Source organism: Callithrix jacchus, chromosome 1 (genome assembly GCF_049354715.1).
Source record: "Callithrix jacchus isolate 240 chromosome 1, calJac240_pri, whole genome shotgun sequence".
Classification (NCBI taxonomy): domain Eukaryota; kingdom Metazoa; phylum Chordata; class Mammalia; order Primates; family Cebidae; genus Callithrix; species Callithrix jacchus.
This window is the reverse complement of record NC_133502.1, coordinates 81,107,046-81,119,743: the sequence shown is the minus strand read 5'-3', so window position 1 is coordinate 81,119,743 and position 12,698 is coordinate 81,107,046. Positions and strand designations below refer to the sequence as shown.

Below are 12,698 nucleotides of genomic sequence, written 5' to 3'. Positions count from 1 at the left end.
ATTAAAAAATCTGGAGACAACAGATGCTGGAGAGGATGTGGAGAAAAAGGAACACTTTTACACTGTTGGTGGGAGTGTAAATTAGTTCAACCATTGTGGAAGACAGTGTGGTGATTCCTCAAGGCCTTAGAAATAGAAATTCCATTTGACCCAGCAATCCCATTACTGGGTATATATCCAAAAGACTATAAATCGTTCTACTATAAGGACACATGTACACGAATGTTCATTGCAGCACTGTTTACAACAGCAAAGACCTGGAATCAACCCAAATGCCCATTGATAATAGACTGGATTGGAAAAATATGGCACATATACACCATGGAATATTATGCAGCAATCAGAAATGATGAGTTTGTGTCGTTTGTAGGGACATGGATGAATCTGGAGAACATCATCCTCAGCAAACTGACACAAGAACAGAAAATAAAACACTGCATATTCTCACTCATAGGTGGGTGATGAAAAATGAGAACACCTCGACTCAGAAAGGGGAGTACTAAACACTGGGGTCTATTGCGGGGGAAAGGGGAGGGCCAGTGGGAGGGGGAGGTGGGGAGGGATAGCCTGGGGAGAAATGCCAAATGTGGGTGAAGGGGAGAAGCAAAGAAAGCACACTGCCATGTGCGTACCTGTGCAACGGTCTTGCACGCTCTGCTCATGTACCCCAAAACCTAAAATCCAATAAAAAATAAAAAAAAAAAAAAGAATCATTTGGTTTTACTGTCTGTTCATATCTTTTCTCTATTATTATTCTTGGTTGTTAGTTTTTTTTATTGAGTTAGTTTTCCTTATTGATTTGGAGAAAGTATGTATTGAAGAAGCTAGCTCCTTGTCCATACACACAAGTGGTAAATCTTTCCCACTTTTTGTTTGCTTTTGAATTTATTTGTATTTTGACTACGTTGATGCCTTAACATTTTTGTGTAATTGTGATAGTTAATTTTAGATGTTGCCTTGACTGGATTGAGGAATACCTAGATAACTAGTAAAGCATTGTTTCTAGATGTATCTGTGAGGATATTTCCTCACAGTCAGTTAACTGAGAAGGGAAGATTCACTCTCAGTGTGAGTGGGCTAGGGACACAATAGAACAAAAAAGGAAAGGATTTCCTCTTCCTCCCTCTTCACTCCCCTGAACCCCTGAGCAGGAATATTCTCCTCCTCTTGCCCTAGGAAATCAGAATTTCAGGCTTTCCAGACTTGGAATTCCAGGGCTTACAATCATCCCCTCACCCCAATTGATCATCCCCCCCCGAAGTTGATGGTAGAATCGTACCATCAACTCTACAGGCTTTTGAACTTGGACTGACCCATAATACTGGCATTCTGAGGTCTCCAGATTGCAGATGGCCCGTTGTATCTCCCCTAATCACAGGAGCCAATTCTCCTAATTAATCCTCTCTCATATATTTGTATCTTTTAAGGCTCATGTCTATCTGGAGAACCCTAACACAATAGTCTATTATTTTTTTTGTAGAAAATTTTGTTTAAAAATACATGTATAGTTGGGTCCCGGCAGTGGCTGCAGTGCTCTCTTCTTCTTTTTGTTTTATTTTATGTTTTTTGAGATGGAGTTTCGCTCTTGTTACCCAGGCTGGAGTGCAATGGCGCGATCTTGGCTCACCACAACCTCCGCCTCGTGAATTCAAGCAATTCTCCTTCCTACCTCAGCCTCGCGAGTAGCTGGGACTACAGGAGAGCACCACTATGCCCAGCTAATTTTTGTATTTTTAGTAGAGACGGGGTTTCACCTTGTTGACCAGGATGGTCTCGATCTCTTGACCTCGTGATCCACCTGCCTCGACCTCCCAAAATGCTGCGATTATAGGCGTGAGCCACCGCGCCCGGCCCGAGTTTTGGATTTCTTTCTTCTTTTTTTTTTTTTGAGATGCAGTTTCACTCTTGTTACCCAGGCTGGAGTGCAATGGCGCGATCTCGGCTCACTGCAACTTCCACCTCCCAGGGTCAAGAAATTCTCCTGCCTCAGCCTCCCGAGTAGCTGGGATTACAGGCCTGTGTCACCATGCCTGGCAAATTTTTGTATTTTCAGTAGAGACAGAGTTTCACCATATTAGTCAGGATGGCCTCAATCTCCTGATTTTGCAATCCTCCCGACTCGGGCTCCCAAAGTGCTGGGATTACAGGCGTGAACCATCAAACCCAACCAAGTTTTGAATTTCTTTATGGTTCAACCTTGGTAGGTTGTATATGTCTAAAAATGTATCCATTTCTAATATGCTTTCCAATTTATTGGCATAGAGCTTCTTATAGCAGTCTCTAATGATCTTTGAATTCCTGGAGTATTCATTGAAATGTCTCTGTTTTCTCTCATTTTATTTGGATCTTCTCTCTTTTTTTTTCTTAATCTGGCTAAAGGTTTGTAGATTTTGTTTTCAAAAATCCAACTTTTCATTTTTGTGATCTTGTGTATTTTTTTGGTCTCAATTTTATTTCTGCTCTGATCTTTATTTCTTTTCTTCTACTAATTTTGGGTTTGGTTTGCTCTTTACTTTTCTAGTTATTTGACAGAGTCTCACTCTGTCACCCAGCCTGTAGTGGCACAATGTCAGCTTACTGCAACCTCTACCTCCCAGGTTCAAGTGATCTTCCCACCTCAGCCTCCCAAGTAGCTGAGACTACAGGTGGGCACCACCATGCCCGGCAGCTAATTTTTGTAGAGACGGGGTTTCACCATGTTGCCCAGGCTGGTCTCAAACTCCTGAGTTCAAGCAATTCAGCCCAACCATGGCCTCCCAGTGTTGGAATCACAGGCATGAGCCACCAGCCCCAGCCATGCTTTTCTTTAAGATGTTAGGTTAAGTTTTTCTCTTTTTTTGATGCAAGCATTTATTGCAATACTTTTTTCTTAGTACTTCTTTTGTTGTATACCATAGGTTTTGTTCCGTTGTGTTTTCATTTTCATTTGTTTCAAGAAATTTTGTAATTTTCTTCTTAATTTCTTCATTGACCCAATGGTTGTTCAGGGGAATGTTGTCAAATTTCCATGTGTTTCTATAGCTTTTCTTTTTTTTAGATGGGTCTCCCTCTGTTGCCCAGCCTGGAGTGCAGTGGGATGATCTTGGCCATGATCTAGCCACTGCACTCCAGCCTGGACCCTGTCTTAAAAAAAAAAAAAAAAAAAAAAAAGTTGGGCATGGTGATTCATGCCTGTAATCACAGCAATTTGGGAGGCCAAGGTGGGTGGATCATGAGGTCAGGAGTTCGAGACCAGCCTGGCCAACATGGTGAAACCCTGTCTCTACTAAAAACACAAAAATTAGCCCCCTGTGGTGGCACGTGTCTGTAATCCCAGCTACTCAGGAGGCTGAGGCAGGAGAATCACTTGAAACCGGAAGGCAGAGATTGCAGTGAGCCAAGACCGTGTCACTGCACTCCAGCCTGGGCAACAGTGCCATACTTCATCTCAAAAAAAAAAAAGGAACAGCAACACCAATTACTCTAGCTGGAGATCTTGGAAACGTCTCAAATCTTTTCTAGGGATGTGTCTTTTCTGGATTTGTCTGTGTAATTTTGTAAAGAGATTTGCCCCTGTTTCTTTTTAAGGACCTCATAATTTCTTCCTCCTCTTGTTATGTTTATGATACCAGACCCTACAGTGCTATAACAAGCCTACCGCTCTCACATTTGTTCCAGCCGCCCCTAGTCATCCAAAGTATGACAGTGTTCCTGTCAGTGCTCTAGTCACATGAACAGAAATCAGTCCCTCGGGCAGCACCACTGTAAGCCAGAACATTGGACATATATTCCACTCTACTCTTTCCTTCTTGAGAGAGAAGGCGCAAGTAGCTTTTTCCAGATTGTGCTGCACTGTGCTTGGTTCTGGGAGAACCTATGGTATGCAAATGTAATAGACTTTCTCACCTGCTTCAAATCAGCTCTTCTTGCTTTTACATTCATCTAGGGAACTGCGACTTTTTAACTGATTTCTGAAAAATCGCCAGAGGCAATTTGGTCCCTATATTGTTAAGTCAGTGTCTCTATGAGAGAATGAGGGCCTGGGGCTTACTATTTTTTTATGTTATTTTTGAGACGGAATCTTGTTCTGTTGCTCAGGCTGGAGTGCAGTGGCGTGACCGCAGCTCACTGCAACTTCCACCTCCCAGGCTCAAGCAATTCTCCTGCCTCAGCCTCCTGAGTAGCTGGGATTACAGGCACACACCCCCATACTGGGCTTATTTTTGTATTTTTAGTAGAGACCGGGTTTCACCATGTTGGGCAGGCTGGTCTCAAACTCCTGACTTCATGGTCTCCCCACCTTGGCCTTCCAAAGCATTGGGATTGCAGCCATGAGCCACCCATCATGCCCGGCAGGGCTTCGTATTAATATTTTCCCATCTTGCTGATGTCACTCACCACTGTTTTTCGATCACTTTACTTTCTGGTACTACAAGATGTTCCAGATTCATCTTGTACATTCCCAGCTCCAGCTCTAGAATCAGCCATTTTCTCCAGAGAAACCTAGTTCCATTCATGGGAGAATGGTTTTAGAAACCAAGATCTCAGTGGGGTTACTGTAGCTTGGTAGAATGCATTTCCCAGTAACTCACTGAGAAAGAGTACATGGGAGATAATTTTGAGACCTAACTCATGTCTGAAAATGTCTTTATTCTACCTTTATACTTGTTTGATAATTTGGTTGGGTAGAATTTTAGTTAGAAAACTTTCCCCAAAGAATTGGGGAGATTCTCTTCTTGCTGTGTTGCTGTTCAGAAATCAAATCCTTACTAAATTGTTCTGTGCTCGCAGAGGTTGAAAAGAAAAATCCTTAATTGCTAATCTTTTCTACATTCCTTTTGCTTTTTTCTTTCTAGAAACTTAGTCTTCTCTTTACGTTCTGAAATTTCTGTTATGTGCCTTGGGAATGAGTCTATTTTCATGCATTGTGCTAGATATTTGAAGATATCTTTCAATCTGGTTATGTCATTAAGTGCTGCAAAATTTGTTTAATTTTCTGATCTTATTTTTCTTCTTTCTGGAACTCCTACATTTTGGATATTGGAACTCCTGGAGTCTAACTTATGTACAGTATCTCTTTTTTCCCACCTTATATATTTATTGTTAATCTTTCTAGCATTTGGAAAATTTCAACACTTTTCCAATGATTGTTTTTTCATTTCTAGTCTGTCTTATATTAATAGGAACTTTTTTCTCCTCTGAGATTTTCATTTTTTGCAGCATCCTGCTATTTTATAGATGTAGTGTCTTACATCTCTAAGGATATTAACCCATTTGGCAAGGGTAATTGTCTTCTCACTGCATCAATTGATCCCTGAAAATTGCTTTTGTTTTGGTGTTGGACTAGAGGCTTTCATTAGATTCTAGGTGGGAGTCTCATGAATAAGAGATGGGGCCTAAAACACTGACCTGAGTATGGGTGGGACTTCTCATCTTTGAAGTTAATTGCTGGAATGAGCCCTTTTCCCCTGCAATACTTGGTGTCAATCTTTTATATTCCTTTTATATAGTGGACAGTATATATAAAGCTTGTTCCTAGCAAAGTACTGTGTAGAAAGGAATTTGGCCTTGCCCTTGGGATGTTATGCTACATAGGCATGCCTTTGTTTACCTGGGATCTTGGGATATAATGAATAGCCTTGACAATATGATTTATGGCTGGGGTGGGACAAATCTATACAGTCTTATGGTAGTGGGGTACAACACACCAGAAATACCAATAATGTAATTTAGGGTGGAGGTTTTGGGTCATGCACTATCAGCTGACCTGGAGACTGTGATTAACCACATGGACAATTAATCATGCATATGTAAAGCAGCCCCAATAAACACTGGGTTCCAAGGCTTGAATGAGCTTCCCTGGCTGGCAATACTCTGCACACTGTCACACATCAATGCCAGTAAAATAATGCTTTCTGAGCCCATGGAGACAGGACAAGAGCTGTGTTTGGTACTTCTGAGCTCTACCCTCTCCATCTCTTCCTCTGGCTGATTTTGATCTTTAACATTTCCCTGTAATAACTAACCATGAATACAATAGTTTTCTTTTGAGTTCGGTGAGTCCTTCCAGAAAATTATCTAACCTGAGGGTTGGTATTAGAAATCCTCCAGACTTGCAAGTACTCGTCTTCCATTCAGTCTGAGTTCTACCAGTTACTTTTTACCCTCCAGATGCCATCTGCGGGGGTGGGGTGGGGGGGGATAAAGAGAGCTGCTTAGCAATGTAGAAATGAGAGACACCATAAGCCTTCCCAGTATTCATGCCATCTTCCCTCTTTCTGTACCTTTTCTACCCTTCATCCCAGAGGTAACTGGTGCTGTGAATTCTGTGTTTATTAGTTTCTCCATTTAGAACTGGGGTTTCTTGGGTCTACCAAGTTAGTTAACACTGTTTATCTGCTTTCCAATTCCCCAAATTCTGGTTGTTTCCTCTATTTTCTCCAACCTGAGGGTTTCTGTGTGAATGCATCTTCTGTAGCAGCCATAAAGGTGTACCATTCAGATCTCCCTTCGAAAGAATCTGAGGTGAGGACTGTAACTGGTACTTTCAGATCCATCAAGGCATTTGTGCCTAGGCATGCTCCCCTCGGCCTCCTCCCAGACACTGACTTGAGCAAGTCAGAGGCACAAAGCCAGGTTATTTCTGCCCAACTCTGAACTCTACTAAAAGGAATCCTTGCCTGGGAACTCTCCATCGGCCTGACTAAGACTTCATCTCAGAGTTGCACTGCAGTTTGTTTTTGCTAATCAACCTTCGTTTTCCTTTTTACAGTGTCAGATCTATACCACAGTCTGAGGCTCTCTCAACCTACGCTTGGTACATCCGTTTGTCCTTCATTTACGTTTCCTCTAATAAATTCTTGCACATCTAATTTTATCATGTCATCTGCTTCTTTGAGGACTCAAATTATCATCCAGGATTTTGGAAAGGTTTTATCAGATGTTTAGTCCGCTGTCTTAATACAGAAACCACCATGAAGTTTTTATGTTCTTCAAGGATTACACATTTCAAGTTTCATTTAACTGGGGAAGAATGAATTACTTTCAACACATTTATATCTGAGTTTATTGTTCTGATTTACTGAAACTTAAAATATTCCATCAAATTATCCAGAAAAATCCAAGTGGCAGAAATATATAATATGTCCATTTCATCAGGCGGTCTCAAATAAATTTTAAAAGGCCAGAAAATGATATATATGCTATACCATTTAAATTGCTTCTACCTTCTTTACTTAGAACTCAAGTATAGGCCAGGCACGGTGGCTCACACCTATAATCCCAGCACTTTGGGAGGCTGAGGCGGGTGGATCACGAGGTCAAGAGATCGAGACCATCCTGGTCAACGAGGTGAAACCCCGTCTCTACTAAAAATACAAAAATTAGCTGGGCATGGTGGGGCGCGTGTGTAGTCCAAGCTACTTGGGAGGCTGAGGCAGGAGAATTGCTTGAACCCAGAAGGAGGAGGTTGCAGTGAGCCGAGATCGTGCCATTGCACTCCAGTCTAGGTAACAACAGCGAAACTCCATCTCAAAAAAAAAAAAAAAAAACCTTCTTTGTTTAACTGTGGTGGTGCTGCTCCCAACATGACTGCATAGGTGTCTAAGGTTAAGTGTGAAGATTACTGTGAGGTCTCAAGTTACTTGATTGATCAAGTCCATTTGAATTTCAATCAAGCAGCATATTTTACATGCACCTGAAGGAAATATCTTCAGTGTGTTCATGTGTGTGTCTATGTGCACATATGCATGGGGATGGGTGTAAGCAGGGCAAGGCTGACTGAACACTGCTAAGTGCATGCTAGAAGTCTGCTGTTGTTTGTAATACAGAAACATACACAGTCTTCATATTCAAAGTCTTCATGGGGATGTCTTCTGTAATTTCTAGAACAAAAAGAAAAAGTTGAAATAAAAATCAGTATTTTACCTATTGTGGGTGAATATTTTCTAAAATGTTAACTGCTTGTGTAGTAAGGAATTTGGCCCTATACTAAGAGTTCTGCCCTCTGTCCCAGCTCCTGAGAGGAATCTCTAAATCCTTGGAATTTCCTAGTAGAAGAGTCTTTGGTTCTCATGGTGGGCATGTTCACCAAACCTGACAGTTGTTGCTAATGAGATGATTCACGGTAGTGCTGGCCAAGACATAAAGACCAAGTATATGATTTAGAATGGGGACTTTGGGTCACATGGTATTAGCTGAGAAAGGCAGCAATCATACCTACAGAATGAAACCTCAATAGAAACTGGACAGCAAGGCTCAAGTGAGCTTCCCTGGCTGGTAATATAGTCCCTGTGTTGTCAGATATAAGGGATGGGAGGAGGAAACATTATCCATGACTCCAGGGAGAGATGATGACCTGGTGATCCTTGCTTGAATCCCTCCGTGATTCTAATCTATCTATCTATCTATCTATCTATCTATCTATCTATCTATGATCAATCCTACTGAATTGCCTAGTAAAGGCAATCAGATGACCAGTGCCTAAGGAATTCACTTATGGAGCATACATATATATGTAGATGTGCGCGCACACTCTCTCTCTCTCTCTCGTGCGCTCGCGCTCTCTCTCTCTCTCTCCCCCCGACCCCCCGCTCTCATTGGTTCTAATGTGTATCCTTTTCCTATAGTAAATGAAACCATGAGTTTACCACCTTTCAGTGAGTCTGAGTCCTCCTAGCAGGTTACTGAACCTGAGGGTGGTCTAGGAAAACCCCTGAAATTTGCAGTTGGTGCCAGCAGTGATGCGGGTCTTGTGTGGATTCTTTCCTGAGTTCACAGTAGAAGCCTAACTCCTTGCAGGTGGAGTTAGATTTTAGACAGACTCCTGGAGCCTTCTGGAGGACTATGCCATCACTTCACAGTCTGGCTAACTCTGGGTACTACACCAAGATGGTTATTTTTCCTCATAAACATATACTTCCTGTGTCTACAAAAAGGCCTAGAAGCTGAGCCAACTCAGTATCCCAGACATGTGATTTCAAAATATGATTCTCTACAATTTGAAGAACAGCTATTTTCTAGGTCTGGAGAAGTAAGAGTACATAATAAGCCGAGGACGTGTTGTTATGTGAGAAAGCAAGAATTTACCGAAGACAAAGGATCATGTCAAAGAACACAGGATTCAATATGATGAATGATGAAAACTCTTAGCATCCAAAAGTATAACACAAATGTAATTAATTAAAATGTATTGAATATACAACTCGAAAAGAAAAAAAAATTAAAGTTATCCATCTACTGTAGAACATTTTACTCCTGTCAGATCTGAATTTAAACAGATGAACTTTCTTTACATATAGCTAGTCAGGCAAAGAGCAGTGGCTCACACCTAAATCCCAGCACTTTGGGAGGCCAAGGCGGGCAGATCACTTAAGGTTGTGAGTTCAAGACCAGTCTGACCAAAATGAAGAAACCCCATCTCTACTAAAAATACAAAATTAGCCGGGTATGGTGGCATGTGCCTGTAATACCAGTACCCAGGAGGCTGAGACAGGAGAACTGCTTCAATTGAATTTTTTTTTTTTGAGACAGTCTCGCTGTTGTTACCCAGACTGGAGTGCAATGGCACGATCTCGGCTCACCGCAACCTCCGCCTCCTGGGTTCAAGCAATTCTCCTGCCTCCGCCTCCTGAGTAGCTGGGACTACAGGCACGCACCACCATGCCCAGCTACTTTTTGTATTTTTAGTAGAGACGGGGTTTCATCTTGTTGACCTGGACGGTCTCGATCACTTGACCTAGTGATCCACCTGCCTCGGCCTCCCAAAGTGCTGGGATTAAAGGCGTGAGCCACCTCGCCCGGACTGAATTGAATTGCTTTAATTGAACCCAGGAGGTGGAGGTCACGGTGACCTCAGATTATGTGATTGCACTGGGCAACAAGAACAAAACTCAGTCTCAAAAAAAAAAAAAACCTCTTATCATAGCAGGCAAACCCAGATGTGAAAATACTCTTAAAGCTACTTCCTTAATAGAAAATCACAAGACCTGGAGATGATGTTTAGGGTTTAGTGGAGCATGCAAGAAGACATCTACGAGTTTTTTTTTCTTGTGGGGAGACAGAATCTTGCCCTGTCACCCAGGCTGGAGTATAATGGCATGATCTCAGCTCACTGCAACCTCTGCCTCCTGGGTTCAAGTGATTCTTTTGCCCAGTCTCTCGAGTAACTGGGATTACAGGTGCCTGCCACCATGCTCGGCTAATTTTTGTATTTTTAGTAGAGACAGGTTTTTGCCAAGTTGTCCAGGCTGGTCAGGAACTCCTGACCTCAAGCGATCACCTGCCTCGGCCTCCCAAAGTGCTGGGATTACAGGCATGAGTCACTGTGCCCAGCCACATCTAGGAGTTTCTAAAATGGTCAATATTTTGTGGCCCTTCTAATTCACTAAGTTATTGATACTTTATGAAAGACAATTCTGAGAGAAAAAGCATAATGAAAAGGAAGCTACAGATAATAGATTAAAAAGACATTAAATTAGAAAAAGTCCCGACTATGCAATATTAGGTGAATCACTAAATCTTTAAAAGCTCTCAGCTGGGTGCCGTGGCTCATGCCTTTAATCCTAGCACTTTGGGAGGCTGAGGCGGGCCAATCACTTGAGGTTAGGAGTTCAAGACCAGCCAACATGGTGGAACCCTATCTCTAATAAAAATAAAAAAATTAGCTATGCGTGGTGGTGGGCACCTGTAATTCCAGTTACTCAGGAGGCTGAGACAGAAGAATCGCTTGAACCCAGGAGGTAGAGGTTGCAGTGAGCTGAGATCGTGCCACTACACTACAGCCTGGGCAACGAAGAGTGAAACTCTGTCTCAAAAAAGAAAAAAGCTCTCACCTACTAAACTTTCGCCTAGCTAACATCACAGAATAAAGAGAATGCAGGAAGGCACCATAGCTAAAACTAGTTACGTGAATGGCAGGTAGTATTATAAAAACATAATTCACAGACACGATTCTACCCTGACCAGCTTCAATCATGGCACCACATTCAATTGCACAGAACAAGCGAGAGATAAATGTCTTCTTCAGCTCCAATGCACAACTTGGTGACCAATGGATTTGAGGGAGAAGAAAAGAGTTAAGAATGTTGCTGAAGTTTTATATAAGCTTATCAAAATAGGAAGCTACATTTATAGATGGTCTTTACTACCATACCACAATGAAAGAGCCAAGTGTGTTGGAAGGAGAGTGAAAAAAGCCTTTGACAGAGTGAAAGAATCAGGGACAGAATCAGAAAGACAGAACAGGAAGGATCTTGTGTGGAAGTGAAGATTCTGAAGTGTAAGAGAATGGGAGCCTTGGGGGCTCTAAGCAGGGGAACAACATCAAGGCAGGAATGTACATGAAGTGTACAGTCTGCAGACTGGTGACTTTCATGGATGATGAGGCCCTAAACTAGATGGGAGGGAAAAAGAAAAATAAACCTAGGTAGGGAAGGAGAAACCTATGTAGAAATAAAGCTTTAGTGTTTAACATTATGACAGGAAATTTAAAAGTATAATATGCAACCAAATTAAAAAAAATAGCTGGACAGAAAGAAATTGGGAGAATTCCACAGAGGCCAAAAATAATGACTCCATGGGGTCTGGTGGCTTAATGCTTTTGGCTCTAAAGAGCTCTGAAAGCAGGGAAAGAAAAGCCTCTGGTCTATACAACCTGGAAGTCCAAAACTCTGCTGAAGAAACTGGAACTTCAAATAAGAAACCCGGAGCAAAAGGGTTAATTTGAGTAAGTTCCTTCACCACAGTGAAAAAAGTGAAGATAATGTAAGGGGTTAATAATGGCCTTCCAAAGATATGCCCAGATTCTAAATCCCCAGGAGCTGTGAATGTAACTTTATTTGGAAAAAGAGGAAACAGACAGAGGAGGAGGCAAAGTGATCACGGAGCCAGAGACTGAAGTGATGCGGCCACAAGTCAAGGGATGCCGGGCACCTCCAGCAGCTAAAAGAAGTAAACAAGGAATTCTCCCATAGAGCCTTCAGAGAGACTGCAGCCTTGCTGACACCCTAATTTCAGATGTCTGGCGTCCAGAGCTGTGAGAGAATAAACCTGTTGACTTGAATCACCCCATTTGTGAAAATTTGTTGCAGAAGTCACAGAAACCAATACAGAAAGAATCACCTCACTTAGCTTTGTTTTGGAGTAGGGATAGGCAGATTCTGTCACCATTACAACTCCTGGCCTTTGTGTATGACTGGGAAAGTCATAGCTTTTTTTTGAGACAGAGTTTCACCTGTCACCCAGGCTGGAGAGCAGTGGTGCAATCTCAGCTCACTGCAACCTCCGCCTCCAAGGTTCAATCAATTCTCCTGCCTCAGTCTTCCAAGTAGCTGGGATTTCACCATATAGGCCAGGCTGGTCTCCTAACCTCAGGTGATCGTCCCGTCTCAGCCTCCCAAAGTGCTGGGATTATAAGTGTGAGGCACCGCGTCTAACCAGTCACAGTTTTCTTAACTGTGGTCCAAAATAATTGAGTTTCAAGTGGATCTGGGTTTACAGTGTCTCCAAGGAACCAGACATATGCTGCTGCTTCTTTTTTTTTTTTTTTTTTTTTTTGAGATGGAGTTTCGCTCTTGTTAACCAGGCTGAAGTGCAAAGGCGCAATCTCGGCTCACCACAACCTCCACCTCCTGGGTTCAGGCAATTCTCCTGCCTCAGCCTCCTGAGTAGCTGGGATTACAGGCACGCACCACCATGCCCAGCTAATTTTTTGTATTCTT

The 12,698-nt window shown here is 42.3% G+C and overlaps 1 protein-coding gene across 8 annotated transcripts in view; it reads right to left on the bottom strand.

The window, feature by feature from the left end:
• Positions 1–7,027: 7,027 nt before the first annotated feature.
• The window catches only part of IARS1 (isoleucyl-tRNA synthetase 1), an 84,154-nt gene continuing 78,483 nt past the window's right edge, over positions 7,028–12,698 (bottom strand). For all 8 annotated transcript variants that reach the window (XM_078365977.1, XM_035301265.3, XM_035301254.3 and 5 more), the window contains one exon: positions 7,028–7,862. In XM_078365977.1, the coding sequence (XP_078222103.1) occupies positions 7,780–7,862 (83 nt within the window). In that variant the 3' untranslated portion in view covers positions 7,028–7,779. The remainder of the gene's footprint in view (positions 7,863–12,698) is intronic.